The 27597-nt window shown below is 36.9% G+C and overlaps 1 protein-coding gene and 1 long non-coding RNA gene across 3 annotated transcripts in view; one reads left to right on the top strand and one right to left on the bottom strand.

The window, feature by feature from the left end:
• LOC131803726 (uncharacterized) overlaps positions 1 to 27597 on the top strand; it is a 117645-nt gene that overhangs the window by 6646 nt on the left and 83402 nt on the right. Inside the window, exon 2 of the long non-coding RNA XR_009342755.1 lies at positions 21188 to 21210. This is a non-coding gene — a long non-coding RNA (uncharacterized LOC131803726). The remainder of the gene's footprint in view (positions 1 to 21187; positions 21211 to 27597) is intronic.
• The window catches only part of LOC101898097 (uncharacterized), a 58146-nt gene that overhangs the window by 8023 nt on the left and 22526 nt on the right, over positions 1 to 27597 (bottom strand). For both annotated transcript variants that reach the window (XM_005188136.4, XM_059125346.1), the window contains exons 3-6: positions 11233 to 11280; positions 1809 to 2085; positions 1599 to 1626; positions 888 to 972 (exon numbers count right to left, since the gene is read on the bottom strand). In XM_005188136.4, coding sequence (XP_005188193.1) covers positions 888 to 972; positions 1599 to 1626; positions 1809 to 2085; positions 11233 to 11280 — 438 coding nt within the window. The remainder of the gene's footprint in view (positions 1 to 887; positions 973 to 1598; positions 1627 to 1808; positions 2086 to 11232; positions 11281 to 27597) is intronic.

Genomic DNA, 27597 nt, shown 5'->3' with positions numbered 1-27597 from the left:
AAAGACATAGAAGTATAAAGATGGGACAAGACAGAGTCAAAATATGGCAACCCTGTGAAAATTACCTCTGTTGTTATGATATCGTAACAACATAGTTACCAATGTTAAGCAATTTAAACCGCTAAGGCAGTATGCAATTATTTGGGAAGGTATATGGAAAAGAATTTTGAAACCAATATTTTGGATTACCCAAACTTTTATTTGTCATTCTTTCCTATAGTTGTGTTTTTTATATTAACATGCCTCTGCCATGAGCTGTTATTCAAGGTAGTATAGCCACAAACCATTTGCTCAGAATGCATTTTGTCTAGTTTTTACCATTTTAGGTCTTTGTCAGATGCGAACATAGTGTTTCAGATTCGAATATAATTACTACATTCGGAACTTAATTTTTGGACTTTCCTATTAAAATGCATTGTTTCCATGTTTTAATTCCTTTCTTTTGATTTCAAATATAGCCATCATTATCTTTAAGGTCATTGTGAAGAAAATATTGTTTAGCTCAAGAATTCCATGAACTATTAAAACCAAACAATGGCTGCGGAGGACTCCGTTGAGATACTCACTCGATCAGGAGGAAGCAGTACATATTTAGCATTTCCAATGAATCGATTTCTAATTAAAATGTAACCCTGCAGTCCTGGCAGCGGATGTGTTATTTCATGTCGGGGTTTTTGTACAATGGCGCGAGTGTATGTGTGTGTGTCAGTGTCAGTGTTGGTGTTAATGTAGTCGTGCACAATACCAATGTGGCAATTGGAAAATCTTAATTTAGACGACAACAACAATGGCAATGGCCAGAGTCACAGTCACAGCCATAGCCATAGCAGAGACAATCGAAAGTGTTACGACACAAGGATAAAAGGGAATAAAAGATTTACACTTACGTCGTATGCGTACCAGTGGTCTGCGTAAGACATTCATTAAATGGGGTTTATCGACGACCAGTTCGATCTGGGGGGGTGGTGGCAACTGTGGATGAGATTTGAAAACAGATTAAAGCAAATACACAGATAAACACATAAACAAGCAGATTTACGCACAAACACACACACACAGTACTCACACATTCACACACAAAATAAACTTAAAGAGTGATATACATACACATATATACTAATACACATGAATGAATAACCAAGGCTGGATGGTTGGGCGGACAGACAAACGGACAGACGGACGAGTGATAACAACGGGAAACAACAGCAACGAACCGACCGACCGACCGACCGACCTACCGACAACAGAGCCAACTAACGTAATTAGATTGTTTTCTCATTTTATGGAACTTTATTGTGTTTTTATTCATTCTTAAAGCTCTTTGTTTTTGTTGTGCGATTTTATGTTGCTGCTGCTGCTGTTGCCTCCGCCGTTGTTGCTTTCATTCATCCACATCATGAATGGATGGATTGTGTTGGTATTTGTAATAATGATGACTATGACCATAAAAAGTGTGTGTAGAGGAAGGATGGCTGGCTGGGTGTAGGCGTCGCCCTGTTCGGACAGCACTCAAACCCCTCATCCCGCCACCCATATAGCTCCCCATAGCACTGCTGTAATGCTGATGATAGTTTTTGGTGGCCAGCATTAATACTCACAGTTTTTGTAATGGCATCGATCCACTCACTGGTGAAACGGAAGCGCAGGGCATCGCATCGCATGGCATAGATGTGCAGACAGAGAAATGAAAATGAAAAACAAAGAAATATTAACAGTTGAACATGTCCGCATTGTGAAAATGATTGAAAGGATACATGGTTGGGTGGATTGATGGAAATGCTGTTTTTTTCTCTCGCCCATTGTTTTACCTAACTTCCTGTTCGGATTTGGCCAGCATCCAATAGACCTTAGATCGTTTTCTTCTCGAGCCCAAGGCTATCAGCTGTGAAACGCTACAGCCTTCGGGTAGTGGTGGCCTTCTTGGTATCTGGCCAGTCCAGTGTGCGATGGCCAGCATTTCTGGTGCTTCTTTGACAAGGATTTTTCCCGCCGGCGATGAACGTCCCGGCTCTGTGAACCAAGCCATAGTCGAGTCATCGTACAGAACCACCCACTCTTCCGCCCAGCGATTCCAGAGAAGTTGTTCTGCAAACGAAATAAAAAAAAAATGTTGAAAATTAATAATTTTGTTTTCATAAAAATTTTCGCTTGGAAAAATAAAAACAATTTCAGCGATTTACATGTGCCACTTTCGGGTAATCGATGTTTTGCACACAAATCGCCATATTCTATGGCAAATATAAATCTAATCTCCATCTTAAATGGATTTTGTGGCCAAACTAAATCGATAAATAAATAATTTAGTTGGAAACCAGCTGTTGATGGAAACAATTTCCAAATAAAATTAAATTAAAATTCGTGATAACAGCGCTGTATCGCATTTCTGCGAAAATAAAAAATAAAATGGAAAAGTTGTTTCTTTCTTATGGTCGAACAAATGGATTTTCAATTAACACCAATTCAGCGATAATTGAAAATGGAAATTAAAGCTATTGGATGACACGGGTCACGTTGGGTAAATCTTTCACTTGACACACAATATTTTGTGGAAAATAAAATAGAAAAACAACTGGATATGGTCGAACACAGTCCAACTTGAAACGGGGTATATATTTTGTAAGTCAGCACAAAATCTGAAGTCGATATAAGTAAAGCTGCGGTGTCGGAAGCGCTACTTATAAGTCACAGTCGAAAATACGACTCTGGCCGCGGGTCTTAATTTTATTTTTTAAAGAAAAGGAAATGTTCAAGATTGGTAATCTATTTGGGATAAATTCTGTATATCCTGATTTCCGATAATTCAGGTTTCAGTCCCAATTTCTAACTTGTCTTTTATTTGGCATTGGACCCTCATTTGATATAATTTTTTTGATAAAAAAAACATTTTTCAGCTTTTCCTCATCGGCTTTACTTTTTGAAATCTTAATGGGTAAAACACTACCTCGGAAAATATGTTCTCTGGAGATTTAGGATTTAGCCCTTTTACAACGATGGTCTCCTATTGTTGGTATTTTCGAGTTCCCTGATACATTATTTAGAATTTCCATTTCTATAATTATTTTCTTATCTTACAGCTCGTCGACAGATACAACTCTGCAAGCTTCCTGTAAAAATAACTTTCTAAGGCCTCCCTTGTTCTGTGACATTTCAAAAATGCTCAAAATAGGTCTAGAGTTTGGGTTGTTGTTTTACAGGAACTTTGACTTAGCCACATGTCTACAGAGGGCACATATCATTTGATACGGCCAAAACGTGCCTCATCGAAATAACAATTTTAGACCCTAGGTTATTTTGGACCAAATTTGTTTCAGGACATTTGAAGTCGATCTAGCATGTCCGTCCATCTGTCTGTCTGCCTGCTGCTGCGCACGATAACTCTCAAAGGGAGTATCCGATTTGGTCCAAACTTGCAACATCGTAATATTATTATCAAATTTAGATCGAGTCCGGGGATGGGCACAAAAGGTCAAAATTTTCAAAAAAAAAAAATATTTTACAGAACAGGAAGAGAAATGATAATCCGATATTGCTCCAACTTTGCAAATCCTAATGTTTGCATCAGTGCTAGGTTAGGTGCGGAATGGGCAATATCGATCCACTACATCAAGTACCTCCCCAAAGGTTCAAAATTTTGAATAATTATAACTCTTATAAAATGTGATGTAAGAGCCCGACTGTCTTTAAATTACACACATCTCAATATGTTTATTAACCCAAGGTCTGGTGTGAAGGTGGAATATATCGGTCCTCTGCATCTTGTACCTCCCCCACAAAGGGTCACAATTTTAAATATTCATAAAGCTCATTAAACGCGAAATTAACATCCGATTCCATTCAGACTTGGCAGATCTCAATATTTCGATCAGCACAAGATCTGTTATAAGGATGGTAGAGATCGGACAATTCCTTCTGATACTTCTCCCACAAAGGAACAGAATTTTGAATAACCAAAATGATTTGTATTATTTCTACTAACAGACGATCTACTGTGAAGATGGGATATGTTGGTCCACTCCCCCACAGAGGGTAAACATTTTGAAATTTTGCCGATACCAATATTTTTTAAGTAAAGGAAGTAGCAGATATAGTCCAAACCTGTCACGTCGCAATATTTTTATGATATTTATTATGGTTCGAAATGTACAATACTGGCCCATCGGCCCACACTTCATAATATTTTATGGGATTTTTGGTGTCTAAAGCGATAGATACGCTTCAATCACATAATTTCGACAAGTGGGAAAACAAGGCATATCTTTGGAACCCATTGATTTGAATTATGTATGTCTGTTTTCCAACATGACACATGTATGTGTATGCGTGTTTGTGTCTACATTTCCCTCAATTGTTATGATCTGCTCTGCTGCTGTGTCATCGATTGTATCCAAATCATTATAATTTTTGACGAAAAACAAATTTTCCTCAAAATGGCTGACATGGTGGCGTTGGTGGCTGGTATTGCCAATATTCGAATGGCTGTTTGTGTAGAAGAACCTTTTCCCGATATGACTTTCAAATGTCATTTGGAGTGGTACACATTAGCCCGATGGGGGGTTAAGTTCAATTTCCAGCAACTGATGTTTGCAATGGCAGCATATCATGGATGTTTTTGTTTCACAAATTCAATAGAAACTACCATTATTTATTGACGGTCACATTTTGATGACGACGATGGCGGTGGCGATGGCGGTGATGATGACTCGGAAAACATTATGATTTGTGAAAAACGAAAATAAAAACAAAATATTACAACCCAAATAGTCTCGATTGTTTCAATTGGCATAACGGCCAGCAGCACACCACCAAAGGAGCTGGGGCCAATAAATTCAGTGTTGTTGTTGCTGCTTTTGCTGTTGTCATTTCATTATTTGTGAGGTGCACCATCTGTTTAACATTAAGCCTGAAACGGAAATATCATCCCAGTGGTTTGGTCTGGTCTGTCAGTGTGTCCCCAACAAAAGTGTGCCGGTGTTGTTGTTCTTGTTGTTGAACACATTCGGGTCCATGCATGTCATCATCGTCATGCTCCCCATTCTCGTTGTAGTCGTCGTCGTCATGACCATTATTCCGATCATTTGTATGGGACTATTGTATATTTTATTATGCCCGGCCATAAACAAACAATTCGAACATGAAAACTTTTCCCACTTAACCACACATCGACTGCTGACTGACTGGCTGGCGGGTAGGCGGGAGCAGCAAAGGCAGCACCACTCAAGTAAATGTTTTGCCTTGGATCCTACTTCATACACAAATATTCAATATATATCCACCAAATTTATGTATGTATGTGTGTGGGGGGAGAGAATGTTTTTTATGCTTTGATAAGAGGAATGTTCGGATATTGAAGAAAGTTTCCTCATTTCGGCCCAAACCAGACTGACACACACATCTCGATATTCGATGCCTTCTTTTTTTTTGTTTTGTTTTATGAAATTTTAATGTGACAACTGTAAAATTCCGCAGCATCATTTGTTTGAGGATTGTCAAGCTATGACTTGATGCTGCTGCTGCTGCGGCTGTTTGTCGCTGATGCCGCTCATAATTTGGGCTTCATTGTCGTCATTATCATCGCTATTATCATCATTTCCATCGTTGTTTGTCGTATTTCCCAGCACTTACGGCCGTACCCGCCAGACATCTATCCTTCGAGTCATTTGTCTGTAATGAAGCTACAGACAGACAGACAGACGCAAACAGGCAGAGCCAAGCCATGGCTGGCTGGGCAGCGGCAAACCAACATCGCAAAGCAATGAACGAAATCCAGTGTCTCCTGGGCCCAAAATGCCAAACACTTTTAGTGCCACTAAACATGGATTACTCTAGGCTGTCACCAAAAAATGTGCGCTTGTAGTTGACAGTGTGTGTGTGTGTGCGAATTTCTACATACAAACATATTTCAGATATCGTTTTATCCCCGTATTTATGAGGGTTTTTGGCAGAAAGATTTTTTAACGATCATTTCTAAAAAATAATGAACATAAATGGGGACTAAATTACCATGGGGAGGTATTGAGAAAATAAAGACATTTGCTACAGCGGTCATTATAACAGTTACGAAGCTTCTAGGATGGTCTTATTTCAAAACTAGAAGTTTTACTTCTGGCTGATGTCGCATATGATTAGCATAAGAAAAAAAACAAAATGCCAATATTTTAGCTAAGACATAGGTACAGCAAATGTTTGCGAATTATATTTGTAGTTTAACACACTCCGACACGGCCATGAATCCGAATGGATTGGCAAATATTGTCCAATTCGTATCTAACTTAAGTCTGATAAAATATTACAAGGTGCCAGATTTGGTTCTAGTTCTACTTTTAAAGCGATATGTGATAATTTGGTGGCCGGACATAATCCTCACAAACTAATCCCCATTGGAAATATGGGGATTATGTCTGATTTTATTTTGGTCATAACTCCCATAATAGTGTGAGGACTACGTCCGCTTCCAAAAACGGACATAACCCCCATGGGGAGTATGACCGTTTGTCCGAAAAAGTCCCCAGAAAAAAAACAAGGCTTAAATTGAGTTTAGAAAAGTTGTAGTTTACAAGAACTATGGATCACGTAGCCGGTGTTGGACATGTCCTAGAGGAGAAAATCTGAAGCCCTGGCCAATGACCAGCTACATATAAAAGTTTTAAAACCTAGAAAATATCAAGCCCCGGCTACTTAAAAAAGCTATAAAGGTTAGGTACATATTAGTGGAGAAAATCATGATTTCATGCTTTTTATCACTTATATCTTAGGAACTACAAGAGATAGCATATTTGGAACATTTTTTGGAAAGACAAGAATATAGGCTATAATGTGGTTTGTAGATCTTAATACCACATAATGGGTCCTTTTTCAACTTTTTAGGGGTACTACTACTACTCCGGAACCGTTGCAAGCAAACCCACCATATGACCATATGCTTTTACCCATTTTGTAGAACCGGATAAAACCCGGATTTTGTATCCCAACTTTCGGGTTGAATAAACGGGTAACCAGGTATTTTGTCCAAAAAACCCTAACTCAGGTTAAAAATACTTAACCCATAATGAAAAATGTTCAAATGTTCAGATACAGTGGAACGAAGAATTCCTCTTCACCTAATACTGATAAAAATATTGGAATGTGCAAAATTTAAAGAAAATCGAGCACTTACAATTCTATAGGTCCATAGGTGGACCGAAATATGTATTAGACCCTTTGTGGGGAAGGTACCAGAAGAAGTGAACCAATCTTCACACCAGATTTTGTGTTAATGGATAAATGTGGAATGTGTGAAGCTTAGAATGAATCGAATACTTATTTCGCATTTTATGATCGTTTGGATTATTCAAATATTGAGAGGTGCCGAGTTTGAAAGGAATCGGTAGCTCAATTCGCGTATAACGAGCTTTTTGATAATTCAAAATTTTGACCCGTTGTGGGTGGGTTACCAGAATGAGTGCTCCATCTTCGCACCAGGGCTTTTGTGGTAATAAAAATATTGAGGTGTTTGAAATGTGAAGAAAATCGGACTCCTATGTCACATTTTATAAGAGTTGTAATTATTTAAAATTGTGACCCTTTGTGGAAGAGGTACTTGATGAAGTGGGCCGATATTTTCCTTTTTCGCACCTGACACAGAACTTATACAAATATTGGGATTTGATAATTTGTCTTTGAAAATGTTGACCTTTTGTGTAGGAGGTACCAGAAGGAGTGGACCCATTTTGTCCATCTCCGATCACGATCTAAGTTTTACAATATTATTACGGTGTACCAAGTTTGAACGTGTTCGGATACACCAGCCAGCCAAACAGACGGACGGACACAACTAGATCGTTTCCAAATGTCATGAAATGGATTTGGTCCAAAGAGACCTAGGGTATAAAAGCGTTGTTTCGATGAGGTACGTTTTGGCTACATCAAATGCTATATACCCTTTCTACGACAGATAGACACGCCTAGATCGTTTTCAAATGTCTTGAAACGAATTTGGTACAGAGACGTAGGGTTTATAACCGTTTTTCGATGAGGTACGTTTTGGTCGCATCAAATAATATATACCCTCTCTTGCCATATGGCTGAGAGTATAATGAGGGGAAAATATCAAATACATTCAATTAACTTGTTGCATCTAATTTTGAATAATTTGACAGCATCAGAGGTGTATTTGAATAGTTTTGCGAAACTGTTTTACCTTATTGTACCATGGATGCATCAAATTCGCTTTTGATCTGTACTTTTAAATGGCATAGTTTCATTAAACAGTTTTTTCATTTTTAAGTAAAATTTTTCAATCAGCCAAAGAAACACAAAGATTTAGTGAAAAAACAAACAATTTTAAGCATAGAATGAGTTAGTTAATAGTTTGTCTGATTTTAAACCTTAAAACTGACTTCCGAAGTCGGTATCTTGCCAACGAATACATAAATGCCTAATCATTTTAAATTTAACAATTTAAACATATCTACACAAGCACACATCCTGGGTCTATCCTTATTTTCTTTAACGCTCCATAAACGATTTCATCGTATCTCTTTGGCCAAGAATGAGGGATTTTCTTTTCGCAAATATTCACTGAAATTTCGAAACTTTGCTGTGTCATACAAGTGTGAATTGCACTTGTACTGATTTGGCACATTATAATAGCAACAACAACAAGAACAATGTATTGTTGGTGTTGGCTGGTTGCTACGACTCTGAGTCGTTTTCACTCCTTATCACCAACGACATTCGCCTTTACTCCCACTAGCATGCAATCCTCGTCGTCATCATCATCACCATTTCGCATGTGAGGAGAGAAGATCCGCAGTGAAAGCAACAGCATCATCATAAACAATTGCCTATGTGAGTGTGTGCGTTCGGTTTGTGTGTATGGGTGCGTTAGTGTTTTTGGCTATGACTTTTGTGTAGTTCATAATTTTAGTTTGTTCTTTTGGGGTCTACTGCGTGTGTGTGTGTGTGAGAGAAAAGTTGCAGCGGCAATGATGTCTATATGTGTGCCCTTCTTCCTTAGCACAAGTATATATAAAACTTCAATGACAAGAGTTGCCACATTTTGTCGAAGAGATGACGGAGCATAGCTCAACTAAATGAGATCGGTGGTACTTGCTTGAGGTAAACTCTTTCCAGACAAGTAGAATTTAAAACCAATAACAAAAAGTCAAAGTCGGGCGAGGCCTACACCACAATGGATATTTTCGCAAATATTCACTGCAGTAGAGCTCCCGTAACAAAGGAATTTATTTGAAGTAGGTCATACCACCTATCAACATTTGGCTTTAGAACAGTTATAATTTGGTTTCAGAGGAAATAAATATATGGGAGGCATGTCCAATTCTAAATCAATTGTCGTTAAATTTGACGGAGACATTTTAATCTTTTATACTAAATACAATTGCTATAGAGTGCATGATATCACTTCGAGAAGGATTACATTAAAAAAGATATATCTCAGCCGAGTTCCACAAAATAGAAAGGAAATTCACTTCATTTGAACTGATATTAGTCATTATTTGCACAATAAACCTTAAATCGGATAAAGGATATATATGGGAGCTATATCCAAATCTTAACCGTTCTCACTAAAATTTGGCAAAGGTATTTCTGAGCTGCAGCTGATATCTGGAACGAAAGATCATTGTTGTCGAATGCATATTACGAATGTGAGGGAATCGGATGAGACATATATATATATATAGAGGAGCTATAGCTATATGTGAACCGATTTTCTCCAAATTTGATGTACTTGCTTCTAGACTAAATTTGGTCGGATATGCCTAAATTCAGGTCATTTGGACTGATATTGGCTATTTGATGCACAATTAACCCGAAATCATTTGAAGATATATATAGGAGCTATATCTAAATCTGAACCGATCTTGACAAAATTTGATGCACTTATTTCAGAGCTGTATCTGATATCTGGTTCCAATATTCATTGTTGTCGAGTGCATATTACGCGTGTGAGGGACTTTAAACCCCAAATCGGACAAAACATATTTATGGAAGCTATTCCTATATCTGAACCGATTTACACCAAATTTAAGGTATTGGTTTCTAATTGCCAAAATTCAGTCCATTTGGGCTGATATTGCACCATAAACTTGATATCGTATAAAGATATACAGGGTGAGATGAAAAAGCTGTAACCAAGACTGCTGTCATTTCTAAGCCACTCGCCCAACAGCTGTTCAAATTGTTCCAGTGACGGCTCATTATATTGTTTACAAGCGTACAAAATCATTTTGGTGAGAATTTTCCAGAAAAAAAGTTATTCGTGATAGAATTCAAGCGTGATAGTGTGATTTCTTATTATTTGGCTGGAAAACCACAAGTGGCTATCGTTAGAGCACTCCAGCATTTAAATGTGAATACATTTTGTGTCTCGTGCCATTGCTCGTTACCGTGATACTGGTAGCATAGCCCAACGTCGAGGAAGAAAACGGGAACATCGGCAGAATGTGAAAAGTAAAGAAGCGACTTAATCGAAACCCACATCGCAGTGGCCGAAAAATGGCTCGTTAGCTGAACATATCGCAATATTCCATTCGGCAAATATTGAAAAATAAGCTCGAGGTAAAGTCATTGAAATTCCAAAAAGTGCAAGAACTTACTTACGGGCATGTATAAATCGACTCAGAATGTGTGTCTATCTCGCTTCCTTCTCTATGTTACAAACAAATGCACAAAGTCATAATACCCTGTCCGAAGTGTGGTTTAGGAAAGAAAGAAAAAAATTTAAAGCTGAGAATCCATCTGGCAACACTGGTCGCTTAACATACCACTGGCCACGAGTAGTGTAACTTCTTCTTCTTCTTCTTTTTAATTTGTGATGTTCGTTGGTGTCGGTCTCCGTTAGACCTCTACCACTTTCATGAATCTTCTTCGGATGCTGTGGAATTTTAGAATTGAAAGTGTCATTTTACGTGTCATTGTTGTTGTTGGAATGTGTTGCCACCATTACTGTCGTTGCCATCACATGCCAAAACTTGCCTCTTATCCTAGGTGGGGTCACTGTGGCTGCAAGGCTGCTGGAACACAGCCATGTCTCCAAGAGAGATGATTTACTTTTATTGTTATTAACTTTTTTACTTAAGTTTACTACTTTGGCTTTTAATACAATTTATGCTATGGCTCGGAAGGCCACCATGGCCATACATACACATGCGTTGCCTATGTGGGGGCAGGACACTTTATTGCTGGCTGGGGTAGTGTGTGTGTGTGAAGCAGAGTCTCTGAATAAATACTTACTTTTAAAACGTAACAAATATCCTCCTTTGATTTGTTTACCAACATTACCTGCAAAAGAAGAAGAAAAAAGAAGACAGAGAATCAGTAGAGAAAAATAATAAACTGGCATTAATACTTTGAGAGGATTATCTTTGGGAGAATATGTATATATATGTGTGTGTGTATGTGGCTTTAGTGCCGTAAAAACAACACCAACAAAAGCTGCCTGCACTAACGCAAAGATAATCGTTTAATAGCAAGTGTGCGGGGGCGGTGATGGAGGTGTGAGTGTGGATGGTGGCTAGTATAACGGTTATGATATAAACAAACATTGAACAAATGACTGAAGCCATTTCGTCATCTCTTTGGGGATAAGACTGAATTATGTGCTGAGAACCTTTTTTTGTATTTGTTGCCAGGCAGGTGGTAGTCAATTCATTAAATTTTGTGGTTGTACAACTTCGAAACAAACTAAATACACATTTCGTACAAATATTGAGGGGGAAATCAGATGAGTTTTAGTATGTTTGTAGGAAAACGTTAATCATTACTCACAATAAACTTGAATTCAGATGAAGATGTGTTTGAAATCGCAAAATATTAATTTCGCACATTTCTGTATATATAGTACCTACGAAAATTTTAAAATATTTAAATTAAGAAAGCATCGATACATCGTTACAGGTGCCATATCTAAACATGGACCAAAATACCTCAATATTAAACGCCCTATAACTATAATATTTAAAGCTCTATCTTAAATGGTGCAAGGCCATGATGACATACGGAAACACCTGGCTAAACCGACACATAATTTTACCCTCAGGCATATGGTAAGAGAGATTATATATTATTTGATACGTGCCTCATCGAACTAATGGTTTTAGACCCTAAGTCTCTTTGGACCAAATCCGTTTCAGGACATTTGAAGTCGATCTAGGGTTGTCCGTCCGTCTGTCTGACTGCCTGGTGCGCGAATAACTCTTGAAGGCAGTATGCGATTTGATCCAAACTGGGTACATCGTAATATTATAGTCAAACATAGATCGAGTTTGGAGATGTGCAATACCGGTCCACTCCTTCTGGTATCTCCCTCACAAAAGGTAAAATTTTTCACAGAAAATCATTAACCGTATAGAACACGAAAGGATCATCCAGTTGTGTGCAAACTTTGCAAATATCAATATTTGTAACAGTTGTAGTTCAGGTGCGAAAACTGGACTATATCGGTCTACACCAACATGTACCTCCCACACAAAGGGTTAACCTTAAAAATAATTATAACTCTTATAAAATGCGAAATAAGCATCCGATTCTCTTCAATTTTCCCACATGACAGTTTTGACATATTTAAATCTCTTATAATTTGCGAAACAATTCAGCGATTCTGTTAAAACTTGATTGCTTGAGATCTGACGTAAATATAGAATTCATCTATTCCTCCCTACAAAAGAATAGAAGAATAATAGATGAAGAGGAATAGTTCGGTCCACATTATCTGGTACCTCAAGCACATTTCTTAATTTTCCAAAAAATTTTACATTTCTCATGTAAAGGTGAATGAAGTAGTCGATATTGATCCACTCCTTTGAAGCCTCACCCATAATTGGTCAACAGGGGCTGGATTATTGTTCTATGAAAATATGAAATGAAAAATATTTTCTTTATAAATTTTTTCATTTGACATTTCTTTCCTTTATAAAAGTTTTCATTTCACATTTTCACAGAACAAGAATTGAGGCCCAGTTTGGATAATCTTAACGCAAGTCAAAATTTATTAAAATAAATGAACAGTGGCTGAGGGTATACATCTGTTGGCAAAACCGACAGATACTTTTTAACTTGTCTCCAACTAATGTTTGATGTGGAAAAATGACAGATAAATGATAGAAGGCATAACAATTGGATTTTTGATGTTTTTTCTAAAAGTTCTACGAAGCTCCAAATTTCCTTCAATTCCAACATTTCCGATCTTCATACGTTTTCGAACACTTTCGAATTTGACTTTTGGATTCTCAGGGCATAGGAAGAGGACATTTTTGCAAAAAAGTCATCGTAGGTTCAGGCCTAGGCACACCCCTACAGTTTGGTTACTTCAGTATTCAGCTATTGGAATAAAAGCATTCAAAAAGATCTCTAGTTAATAGTGAAGTTGAAATTTTTGTCACAAAAAACTACTTTCGAAACATTCTCAATAGAATATTTTTTGGAATGCTTATATCGTACCTTTCTGTTTATGTTATCCTTTGTCAAATTTCAAAATTGTTTTGCCTGTCAGTCATTGTGAGTAGTTTCAAGAGATCTCATCCCAAATGATCAATTTTTAGATATTTTTTGAACATTTTATTTAAAAAAGCTGTCCTCCCCAAATACTTTCGAAAGACATACCTGGCTACGAAGGTATATAGCATCCCATGTTTTTCACATAACAGGTCAAAACTTCTTCCATAAAATAGATGCCCTTAAAAGTCATCCTCTTCCATACCATTTGGGATGCGATGTAGTTTTAAATTAAAATGTTGGTAATTCTCTTTTCCCCTCCCTTGAATATTTCCAAATTTAATTTGTATGTATATTAGGTCGTAATTGCTTTAGTGTATGAAATGCTAACTAAGGCGAAGTGCAGCAAACCGTGACGCCCCAGAAAAACGGAAACATATTTCCAGAGCGTACAATTCATATGCGGGCATTGAGTGAGCATTTTGTACCAATTTAGTTTTCTCAGTGGACCAAAGACAAAGATGTTGCTTTTCTTTCTTTCGTCGGGTTTTTTTTATTTGAAATTGACCTCAATATATATATATACCTCGCCACAAGCTGCCCTCCAACAGACTTCCTGTGCTTTTCGTTAAGTTTTCTTCTTCTTCCTCTTCTTTCTTACATCATTTTCCTTTTTCAAGGAATAGCCAGCAAAGGAAGAAGCAGAAGAAGAAAAAACAAGAATAGCAACAGAAATTTAAATTTGAAATTCAATCGAGTGAATAATCGCCCGTTCTTCGTTTATTTCGTCTCCAAATGGCGGATTTTGAAATTTGAAATGCTGCTGAAGGAGGAAAGTTCCAATGTAATGGCAGCCAGCTGCAAGCGTTTTGCCGGAACGGCCAAAATGGAATGGGTGTGGCGGGCGTGTAATTATTCGAAGGTTTTCAGTGAATCATCGCCATCATCTTCTGCTGGTATTTTGTCAAGTAATATGAACTGATATCGTTGAGTGTGTGCATGTGTGTGTGTGTTTGTGAGTGAATGTATGCATGTGTGAGTGTAATCTCGCAAAGACAATGATTTCGACTTGATTGGTGGCATTACCACTGTTTGTACGGCTGCTTGTTTAGATTTAGTTGACTCTATTGATGCTGATGTTGTTATCCTTGGATTTTAGCATCGACATCAGCTCGAGTGCAGCAGCAGCAGAGCCAAAGCGTTCTTTACTTACATCCTGCCATCAGCAGGGCATTTTCCTTCTTCCTCCGTTTACCATTCTTAGTTCGGATTCTTTGGAACACTTGAAGGTCCTTTGCCAAGTTACCAACCAACAATGTGCAATAGTTTTTTTTTCTTTCCTCTTGATGGCTGCACTCTCTTGATGGAAGGACAACGACATTGACAAGAATGGGGATAAGGATAATGGTGATTCTAAGATAGTAACTATTCAAAGATTCTTCAATCGTTGTCATTTGAATCCAATTTGGACACCCCCCTCCCAAATACTTGGACGAATTTCTTCCACAGCTTTGGTTGGTGTCTAAAGAAGACGGAGATGGAGAAAATGCGAACAAAAGAAACTGCATTCTCAAATGTAAATCAATGATATCGAACGAAATATGAGTAGTTGGCGAATGTCTGTATGTGTGTAGTTATGAATGTCTCTAAGATTATTCTCTTTACTTGTCCTAAGTCCATGCATCTGCTTCTTCTTCTCCTGCCCATGATTGATATTGTTATGCCAGGGGCTAGGGCAGCAGGGTCTGCAGCAGGCGGCAGTAAATAAATATGGCTATTGTTTAATTCATGCAATGGCGAATCAAATTCGATACAACAAAACTACAACAACAACAACAACAACAGTTGTGTATCGAATTTCGTATTCAGGATTTTTGCTTTTTTTGTTTTCTATTTTCTCGAAGACGAAGGAAATTCAAATTTCATTGATTTCTTTTTCCTGCCAAAGATGTTGCCCGAATTGGCAGACTTCGGTGTGGTGAGGTGGTGAGAGCGGGGCAAGTGTTTGTTTTATTTATGTAGACATCTTTCTCATTAATAAAACTGAATTTGGGGTGGGCTAGGTCCTTTCAAAAAAGCTTGGACCTGCGGGATATTTACCTTAATTAAATTAAATTCTATTCTATTTTATCGCAACGCAATGTTTTGTTGTTTTTGGGTGTTTTGTGTTTATACAATACAATGAAGCCATGAAGTTTGTGCTAAAAAATGTATGCAAAAGAAAATGTGAAACTTTACTGAAGATGAGGGGTTGATTGTGTGTGATAAAATATAACTAAATACGATTAGGTACAAGATATTGGGTAAAATCGCATGGGCTAAAGCTTTTATCCGTAAATGATTAATTGTTAGAAAACCATGTAATGATTATTGTAAAATATCAGGACTCACGTTTTCGACAATTGCGATTTTAGTCATATGTATTTTTTTAATCGGATACTTTCTTGAAGGGAGTGTTTTGCACATCGTAATATTTCCTTTCAACTTCTATCAAGTTTGAAAATGCGATTAAATCTTTCAAATAAAACCATAATATTTCAAACAACATCATCGCACTTCATGATATCAGATTTATATAAATAAAAAAGCCTCAACTGACCCATTCCTTCTGGTTCCTTTGGGAAAAAGGGTAGATATTTAAAAAAATGTTAATTTAAAAAAATAGTTTTCTTCAAATCTCAATACTTTTATTAACACAGGATTCGGAGTACTGATGCGATTTACGCACCCATCATTTTGAAAAATATATACAATAAAAAAGAAGCAGCAGCCCTCCACCAGTTGGAGGGAACTTGAAAAATGTAAAAAATTGTTAAAAATATTGTTTTTCTTTTTTTAAATTCCGAACATAAGTTATTACACTTATATGGAGTTATGTAAAACGTGGACTTCTGGATCCAATTAGCAGCTAAAGAAGGTGATGCCTATTGCGAACTACCGATCATACCATTATATGGGGGCCATACTAAAACGTGGCCCTGCACAGACAGTTTCAGTCATAGGCTGTAGTATCCCTTACTTCAAATACCAAATTTGAAAAAATTCCGGTGAATAATGTCGCTTAAATCTTAAAAATACCGGATATCGGGAGGTGCCGTTATATGGGGGCTATACGAAGACGTGGATCTGCACAGACAATTTTCTGTCTTAGGCTGTAGTATCCATTACGAACTCATATGTAGAACACCTAAAGCAAAGCATTTATTCATACTTCGATAGATTAATTGAGACATTTTTTGGCAAATATTTTCACCTGATTTTCAAATTTGCCGAGACGTCAGAGACAAAGTGTTGCTTCTTTACCTTCGAAAAAATGAAAAGGAGAAAACAAAAGCTACCGCCTGCATTCATCTCCACTCTATTGGATTTTTCTTGCAAACACAAAATGAGAGAAAGAAAACCCATCATCCTGCTGCTATTGTCGTGCTGCATATAATGATAATCATGATTCAATTTTCTACGAAATGCTCATAAATTTACTATGAAAATTCCCAACGGAGCAGGAGGATGAGGCTGGGACAGGCTTTGATTATTTCTCGCAAGAGAATGTTTTCAATTCATTCAATAATTTATCCTTCATGTATGGCAAAGTAGCAAAGGATCCATTGCGAAGTCCTTCTCACAGTTGAATTGCATATTTTGTGCTGCAGCAGCAGCTGCTGCAGCGGCGGCTGTTGTTGCCTCTGTCGCCAACATCCATGCCTGTCCTGGTGCTGCCTGTCCTATCCCACTCTTGTGCATCGCTGTATGCTGCTGTTGTTGTTCTTGTTGTTGTTGCTGTTTTTATTTTGCATTATCTTAAAAAGCAATTGTGGCAAATGGTATTACCTTGAATAAGTTTATTGTTCAATGAATACCATTTGTTGTAGTTGTTATTGCTGTTGCTGTCTGTAAAATGTAGATGTTGTCCTTGTTGCTGCAATTTACTTCATATTGTGGATGAGCACAACGTATCGGTTGAGAACAGTATCGGCCAAAGTATGATAATTGAAACCGGAATAAGAAAACACTGGAGGTAAACCTCTTCGAATAGTCCCATATAACTGTACTTCCCTACATTCGGTATTATGATGCTTTTAGCGACATATGCCAACGGAATTGTTTCAAATTTCGTATTCTTGGAGTTCCTAATGTGTACTTACTTCAGAAAATTGCATATGTAGGTTTGGGTCTTCGCATAGCCCCAATATAACTGTAGCGCCCTATATTCGGTATTTTTAGGATTTTAGCAGGAATTTTAAAATATTTTTTTTTTGGGAAAATTTGCAAATTCTATCCAAAAGATGGAGGGTATTCAAAGTTCGGCCGATCAAAATTATAGATTTTTTATTTGCTTATATTGATTTGTCAACTATAAGCAGTTAACGATACGGGTATTATATCTAGTGCATTTGTTTGTAACATAGTAATAATCGAGATAGACCCATAGTTTTGAGGATCTTCATAGAATCACTTTCTGAGTCGATTTATGCATGTTAGTCTGTCCGTCCATGCATTCTTGTAATCAAAATGCAGGTCGCATTTATCCGATTGAGATAAAATTTCCAAACACTATTTGTTTGACCCAAGGACGAACCCTACTGAAATTGGTGAGAATCGGTTCAAATCCAGATATAGTTTCCATATATCTTCAACCGATTTCGGGTTAATTGTGTACCAAATGGCCAATATAAGTCCAAATGGCACATCCAACTGAATTCAGTCTAGAAGCAAGTACATCGAATTTCGTGAAAATCGGTTCAGATATAGCTTTATATATATACAGGGTGAGATAAAAAAACTGCAACAAAGTCAAACACCATAATTTTTATTTTTTTTTAAATTTTATTGAATGAAAGCAAAAATGTCGGAAATAGCATGAAATTTTAGAATAAGCTTAGATTTGTTCGGATTGGTCACCTTGAGCACGAATTATGGCCTTCAAACGGCCAATGCAACCGTCACAAGCTGCCCGAATGTTGCTCTGCGGCATTTTGGCCCATTGTCAGCGAAGCGATTGCTTGAGATGATCGACACTTTGGTATTTTTTAGTGCCAACCTTGCTTTCCAAAATACTCCAGACACAATAGTCCAACGGATTGATATCCGGAGATTTTGGTGGCCATTGTGCTCTGCAAATGAAGCAAGGAACCTCATTTTGTAACCAGTCTTAGGTGGCGCGTGCTGTTTTTTTTTTTTAGAAGTAAAAATCGGTTCCGATTTCATCACCTCTAACTGTATTATTTACAATATCTGCGCACATACAAACATGCGTTCAAATGAAAACAGGCATTGTCATATACTTCAACTCCTGTTGGCTTATTGCCGCATCCTGTTACTGCTGTCAGTACCCCAGCGCCATCATCACCAGGTCCCCCTACACCGCACCCCACCACTCGCCGCACTGTACACTCTTTCTTTTTCCCTCCATACAATGACAGAGTTTACCTCCGGATCCAGCGTTCTTAAGTTAAATAAAATGCTTTGTTAGTTTTTATGCAATGGAAATTGCGAATGTGACATTATCTTATGGCAAATATTTTACATACAAACATACGCATGTACGTGTGTGAGGGTGTGAGTGTGTGAATGTATGGATACGTGTAGTTTAGTAAAAGGAAACGGAAATATGTTTATACACAGCCGACATGTGTAAAGGCGAATGCGTTGATGTGCCTGTGTATGTGTGTGTAAATGTAGGCAAATATTTTACGAGTCTTTCGCCGTTACTGTCGTACACGTGCGGTGAGGACCCCATGGCTGTGTGGGTGTTACGTTTCGTCTTCTTACGACTAAACAACAGACAAAGAACACTTGCGGGCAACGTCTGTTTTTGATGGTGCAACAGCCCCACATTAGTTCATCAAAAATATGTCTCTGGAATTATTGGACAAACCATAATTCGTTGACACGTCCTAAATGTGCGAACGTGTGTGTGTTTGTGCGAATGTGACGCTTGTCATGTGTTCTTTCTTGTATCTAACTGCGACAATTTGTTGTGTATTCTAGAACTGGTGTTCTGTGGCTTTCCCTCTCCAACCGACTTTTTGTCCTAACTTGAATTTCGGTTTGTTAGCTCTCCTCGTAGGAAGTGTTTACTGCTGCTGCCGCTGCTGATGATTTTTACAAAGTTTAGCATTTCCTGAGGAAATGTTCGTTTACTTCTTGAAGAGGATTTCACTTTGGCGTATTTGGAAAAGTTTAGCAGCACCAGCGGCAGCAGCAGCAACCAAAGGTAACTGTCATGCAAATGTTACGCGAACATTTCCGTTTCTCATTAGTTTCAGTTCGCTTTAATAGCGTTACAAGAATTTCGTGTTCTTCTCTAGGTATTTCCGTTAGCTTGATTTTCTTGGGTGGAGTATAACTTTAGGAGATGGGTTAAGTCATTATATGTTCACTAAAGTGTCGTAAGCCACCTTTGTGGTTTTTATTGCGATTTTCTTTACAAAAATTAAATTCAAATCGTAAAATTACTAGTTTCAGGAGAGCTAAATTGGTGTTGAAATTTAGAGAGGAAAGCTTTTATTCAGATATTGTATTGTATTGCTTTAACAAGTACATGACGCACAAAATAAGTTGTATGTCTTTCATGAGGTATGTGAAATTCGTAGGATGTGTACTTGGGATCTTTTGGGATTTTTATATATATTTTCTAAAATCATTGTTTCTGGCGTGGGTCTATCAAAAAAAAAAAACTTTTTTACGTTGCAAAACAACATTTAAGGACATAAATAGATAAGCATTTTTATACCTTCAGCCATAAGGCTACAGACGGTATACATCATTTGATATGGCCAAAACTTATTATCAAACTTAGATCGAGTTCGGAAATGGGTAACATCGTTCCACTCCCACAATATACTGCACAGAAATAGATAGGATAATCTGATTTTGCTCCAACCTTGCAAATCCTAATATTTCCATCAGTGCTAGATCAGATGCGAAAATTGAAAAATACATAAAGTACCTCCCCCACAATTATAACTCTTATAAAATGTGAGGTACATAAGTGTCCGATTGTACAAATTACACACATCACAATATTTTTATTAACCCAAGGTCTGGTGTAATGATGGAATATATCGGTCTACTCCTTCCGGTGCTTACCCCACAAAGGGCCAAAATTTTTAGTAACCAAGAAGCTCATAAAACGTGAAAGTAACATCCGATTCCATTCAGACTTGGTACATGTCAATATGTCCATCAACACAAGATCTGTTAAAACGATGGGACCATTTTTTGTACCTCCTCCACGTAAGGTCAAAGCAACTAATTATCTTCAAATTTAACACATCCAAATATTTTTGCTAACGCATGATCTGTTGTGAAGATGATATACCTTTGTCAACCCCTCCAGATACCTCAACTACAAAGGGTCACAATTTTCAATACTCATATCTGTCATAACTTTCAAAACAAGTCGGCAATTCTTTATAACTTGCTATATTTAAATATTTCTCCTAACCAGAAATCTGATATGAATATCTAATTTATCGGAATTTATGATTTCACATAAAATTGGATATTAATGTTCCATTTCCTTCAAATTTTGCACATACAAATATTTTTATCCGTATTAGATGAAATATGAAAATTGAATTGAAAATATTTTCCAACTGCTTCGGAACCTTCCCCGTAGAGAGTCATCAGTTTGAATAATCACAACTCAAGGCTGGGTGTGTATATTGTATTTTACTTGTTAGATATGATTTTAATAATTAAAAAATAGAAAATTATTTTAATTTTATTTCATTTAAACTTATTTTTATTGCAGATGGGTGTTATGCCATAGAAAAGGTAAGTTAATATATAATAAACAACAACTAATGTGCAATATATAATTGAGTGATATATGTAATAGTTAAAGGAGGGCATTCCTTGGCACTCTCAAACGTTTTTCCATAATACTAAAAAAGTGTTTAGATTACAAAAATATAGATTTCGGCTGCATATATCTGCATCTTTGGATCATACTTGTATACCCTATTCCAAACTGAAATATTAATCTTCGGCAAAAATTGATTGAAATCATATGTTAAAACGCCTACATAGGAGTAAAATTGGGGGTAGTGATTTATGGGAGCTAAATCAAATTGTGGACCCACATTTACATTATTCATTCAGACTTGGTACATCTCAATATTTTCATCAACACAAGATCTGTTATAAAGATGGTAGAAATCGGACCATTTTTTGGCACCTCCCCCACATAGGGTTCAAAATTATTGAAAAACAAACCGCTCAAAAAAAGCAAAATAAGCATCCAACTTTCTTCAAATTTTACACATCCATATAAAGTCTGGGAAGTAGTCGATATAGTCCAAATCTGGCACGTTGTAATATTTTTCAGATGTGAATTGGTCAATATTTTCCAACTGCTTCGGAACCTTCCCTATAGAAAATCAGCAGTTTGAATAATCACAACTCAAGGCTGGAGGAGGTATATCTGTCGGCAAAACCGACTGATACTATTTTACTTGTTTCAGTCCATTTCAACCCCTAAGAATATTGCGATTATATCCAAAGACAATAGACTTCTACTCTGACCCTACACCTGCCTCCACGCGACCTGTAGCGAGATTACAAATTAACATAGACAGACGGACGGATGGGCTGGATCGGGTTAGCCGAAATAGGAATATCCATACATAACATCCTATGTGCAGAACAAATATTTCCAGATTTTACATAATTTTTGGTTCAATCACACATAGTGTTGCATGGAATAAAGACTTCAAATGATATTTGCATGACCAGCGGGAACATTCTTTATTATCAACACATTTGTACATTCATGTTTTGCAGAATGACAATTCTTATTTCCTTGCACTTGCTAAATACCTTGGAAAGGATGCCCACTTAGCTTTGTCCCGCAAAACAAAAAACGTTTTTTTTTTTAAACCACAAATGTGAGGAAAACTAAAACATTTTGTAGGTCTTTTGCCAATCGGAGAAAAGAAATAATAATTACAGCTGAAATTATCCCCCGACTATAGAAGGACATACTTAGCTGTAATTCAGAGAGCGTCACAAGGAAACGGAACGGAAGCATAACCTTGGCGTTTAAACGCTATCATTAGAACAATCATTAGAGTGGGAATCCATCCATGATGCACGCCATTCGCTTATCGAGATGAACGGGTCACACAGACATACGGCACAGGGCCAGCCACCACCACCGCCACCAACCACACAAAAGAAATCCAACACAGACTTGACCTTTGATCAATAGGCGATGGGCCAGGACAACCGACGAACGTCGTCGTTAATGGGCGGTGGTCCATAACAGCTACAACGAAGTGGGTCCTTCATACATTGTCAAATGGATAACAAAGTGTTTTACAAGAGAAATACTTAAAACATTTCCACACTCTCACGAGTGCTCATAGTGGCGGGCGGGTGGTTGCTTGATTCCGTTGCAGTAGCCTCCGCAGCTGCTGCTCTGTTATTTTCATGAAGGGCAACAAGGAATTGTTACATTCATGCATCAAGTGCATCCTTTTTGTTGTTTTGCCTTGGCGTGCATTAAACAAAAAATGTGTGAGTGTGTAGGTGGTTATTTGGATGGGTGGTTGGTTGGGTGTGTGTGTGTGTGTGGTTTAAAATACTACTATGCTAAGCTTGTGGGAAAGGATGTGTTTTTTATTTCGCTTTGTTAGATTATATCCAACTATGAGTGGATGTGTGTGTGTGTGTGTGTGCGTGAGAATGTTCTCAAACTATGACTTAGTCGTGTTACTGCTGCGCCCACGTTTTAGTTTTATTCATGTCCACATACCGATGCATCCAAACACTCACATCGCTTGTTGTTTGGATCTGTGTGCGTCCATGTGTATATGTGTGTGTGTCTTTGTGTGCGTTTGTGTTTATATCCCGTTTTGTTTCGGATGCTCAACAACTATGAGCACGTAACGTGCCACACCCGTTGTGAAAACAACAATAATCATACAAGTTGTACAAGCGATGAGAATGATGACGTTGACGGTGACGACGACAACAACGAAAACAACGACAAATACAAAACATTTTGCGAATCCAAAAACGCAAAAAACCGCAATATTTTATGAATCTCTGTGTTCTTCGGATATGTATGAAGAAATAGGGATTACAAATGTCTGTTAAAAGGTGTGGAGCCGTGTCAAATGTATTGTAAGATTCTATTTTTGTGGAAGAGAAAGTCAGATTTTCTGCCTGAATAAACAACAGAAACTTCTGTGAAGAACAGAGAGACGAAGACTCAGTGTGGGCGAACGCACGAAATATCAAGTTTTACGATCAAACAATATATCAAACCAATGTATCCATTGATGGATTGTAAAAGATCGTGTGTGGAACGATCATCTACAGAACAATGTTAGCACACCCAGGAAGAAGCAACTTAGAGCAAACTCTCTCTATTTTGAGTGATTCCCTAATTTTTCGAACAGGAGTGACTAAGAAGTGCTCCCACGCACAACAAAAGTATGAAGAAAGTGAAAAAAACTCCCACTCTAAGCAATCCTGCTTACGAGCAAGAAATTTATTCAACATTTGTTCTCTGTTGGAATAAAATTCAATCGTAATATTATATAAAATATGGATGTTCACAGTTTGAAGGAAATCGGTTGCAACGTGCACATATTATGAGCGATAATATTCAAAAGTCAATGATATTTTATGAGAGAGATATACGAAAGGGTGCACTGATATTGTTCACTTTTCGCACCTGACTTCAGCTTGGTACCAAAAGAAGAAAACTCTCATAACCGATCTTTACTTATATTTCAATCAAGAGTAAAAAAACAAAAAGGCTGTAAATTCGGTCGGGCTGAACTTTGATTACCCTCCACCATTTGGAACGAATTTGGCAATTTTCAAAATAATAAAATCCCTTAAAAAATCTGTTAAAATCTTAAAAATACCGTAATATTAAGGTCTATACGACGACGTAGACCAGCATAGGTAACTTTTGTCATAAGCCATTACAATACTCAAATGCGGAACTTTTGAAAAAATTTCGGTGAATAATGTAGCTAAAATCATCAAAATACCGAAAATATGGAGGTACTATTATATGGGGGTTATACCAAAACGTTGACATATATGGCTCATTTTCAATACCAGAAGTCCTGCAGACATAATATCAAAGACATAGAAGTATAAAGATAGGACAAGATAGAGTCAAAATATTGTCACCAGGATTATTTGCCTCTGTTGTTACGATATCATAACAACATAATCTCCAATGTTAAGTTATTTTAACAGGAAATGCATTATCAATTAATTGAAAACGTCAATGGAATGCAATTTTGAGTCCAAATTTTTGGTTTACAGAAAATGTTATTCGTAAAATTGCTCTGTACATATGATTTTTATGCTAACATGTCACTGTTGTGAGCAGCGCCCCTATATATTTTTCACAGTAACTATTTTTCCATAATGCATTTTGTCCAGTCTTTACCATTTTAGGTCTTTGATAATATGCATTTGAGTAAAACTTTATCAATTTACTTCATTCCGTTCGGAAGCTAAAGTAAATTCCACATACGGACGAACATCGCTTAATCGGCATAGAATTTTATGCTGATCAAGAGTATATATACTTTGTGGGGTCTAAAATGTATATTTCGAGGTGTTACAAACGGAATGACAAACTTAATATACCCCCATACTATTATGGAGGGTATAACAAAAGAGTGGAAGGGCAAACTTCTTCGAACTCTCCCGTTTGCGAGTAAAAGCGAGTAAAACTGAGATCTGCATGTGGCTTTTTTCTTAAATCTAGTGTCGACTTTGCGAAAGATCTAAAAAGATCTCCTTAATAATAAACGGAAATCCTCATAGAAGGAATATCTACTGAAAAAAATCGAATGTCTTCATTCATTGCTCAACAGACTTTATTTAGATAAAACAATGAATGAATCTTGAAGTGAGTAACCGAGTATTTGCCGAATACCGAAATATGGTAACCCACTCACACGCTGCTCTGTTAACACAGCCACACGAACAATTCTGCTTGGAACTAAGAACTACATACCAAAACAAACAACATACATATGTAACAACAACAAGAGCCAGTGTATAATAAAACAAAAAAACGACAACGAAAACAAAAACGACTGCGATGATATGTGGTGAGAGAGGGGAGGCGGAGCTGAACAACAATTTTTATGTGGCATGCTGCAGACAGATTAAAAATGTCGCTGGCTGTCGTTTTTACTATTAAGAGACTTCTCTGAAGGACATTTTAACTTTCGCACATACACATATGAACACACACACACACCTACCAACCCACACACACGCACACATACACACTGACAAAACTAGCACTTCCCAACATACCAAAATGGCTTGAGAATAATATTAAATAAAGCTTATGAACATAAGCCTTAAGCTTGAGAAAATCTTGAGAAAACATTGAAAAATGTTTGTGTAACAAGTATAGAATAATCGAAACGGAACCCTTATTTATAAGCTTATACTTGAAATTGTAGAATAAGCTTACGAAAATAATATTATATTAAGCTTATTTTTGCAATAGTATAAAATATTATTTTTTTAATTTTTAATCATTTTTCACATTTTTTTTCTTGATGGACATCCCAGTAGTCACTGCCTCATGTGGCCTTGATACCCTGACGCTTTCTTCTCCCTTATTTGAGCTTCTGCATATCTTCCACTAAGACTACACATCCATTGAATTCCTGAAACTTTTTTGATGCTTCCAATCTGAAATGGGATTGGAATAATTTATGTGAAAGATTCCCGGATTTATTATTCATCCATACCTTAAGAGTTCGGTCCAGAAATGGGTCCTAAATTCGCGTGATTTTGTTTTTTACCAAAGAAAATATTTTCTTGCCGACAATTTTCACAAAAAATCAAAACTAATTTGTCAACAAAGGACAGATTTGAGAAAAGTTTGTGGAACATAAGTTTTTCTCAAGCATTGTTGAAAAATTCTATTTTTTTATAATATTGTTCTCAAGCTGTATTGTATTTTTGGTATGTTGGGTTGTTTATAACTGAATATGCATTTGGGGAAACGTATTCGCATTAGTTTGGCAAACAACATCATCAGAGGCATTAAAAACAACAACAGCAGCAACAACAACACCAAGCCTTGAGCTATGATGTTGATAATGACAAGAACAACAACGACGACGACGACGATAATGATGATGGCGATATTTAGACACAACGATGCACACACACATCCAAAGATAGGTAAATTTATTTCAATTGAATTGTGAATGAACGGTACCCCTTGCACATATTCATGCTTCGTCGATATGTATTCACACAGATTCAGATACTGTAGAAGAAATACGAAAAAAAAAAACCAAATATTTCTCTTTGACTGTTTTATCTGTATTTCACAATAATTTGAAGGATATCAAAGACACACAAAGACGTCAAGGACATTTGTGTGAGAAAGAATTGATATTTTGAAAAGAAAACATCCGAGACATGATCGGCTTTAAAGTTCTATGGGAAAACTATTTGAAAGTAACTCATCGTTTCAATAGCACAAAAAAAGGTGCGCAGCGAAAAAAAAGTAATTGTGGCGATTTAATTGAGTTGATGGCAAAAGCAGTGAAAGAATTGTATGATGTATCAGAAGAGGCATGCACAATATTAAATAGCACAGGCAGGGACATATAAGAGACTTAAATTTTCATTTTAAATACCATTAAATATTATCTTTGATTCAGTGGTTAAAAGAACAACTATTATTCTCAGCGGTTCGCGTTCATAAGTGTGAATGTTGCGCCCAGGAATTGCAATGACTGTTGTTCTTTTATAAAAACAAAGATTTTAGGTCAGTCCATAAACGCTATAATATTTCAAAAGTTATTTGTTATTTATGAAGAATTAAATAGGAAGTTAAATAGTATTAGTCAGTTTTGCCGACAGATTTTTACCCCAGCCTTGAGTTATGATTATTCGAAGTGTTAACCGTTTAGGGGGGACGTTCTAAAGCAGTTGGACAATTTTTACCAATTCGTATCTGACTTCTAAGAATGATAAAAAATTACAACGTGTCAGATTTGGACTATATCGACTACTTCCTATACTTTATATGAGATATGTGCAAATTTTTGGCTAATGTGGAAATATGCGTAACAGATATAGCGGACCGAAGTATTCATCTAATATAGATAAAAAATAGGTATTGATAGATACAAAATTTGAAGGAAA

This window comes from Musca domestica, unplaced genomic scaffold, assembly GCF_030504385.1.
Source record: "Musca domestica strain aabys unplaced genomic scaffold, Musca_domestica.polishedcontigs.V.1.1 33, whole genome shotgun sequence".
NCBI classification, from domain to species: Eukaryota; Metazoa; Arthropoda; class Insecta; order Diptera; family Muscidae; genus Musca; species Musca domestica.
Note: the sequence above shows the minus strand (reverse complement) of the source record. Positions and strands in the feature narration are given on the sequence as shown.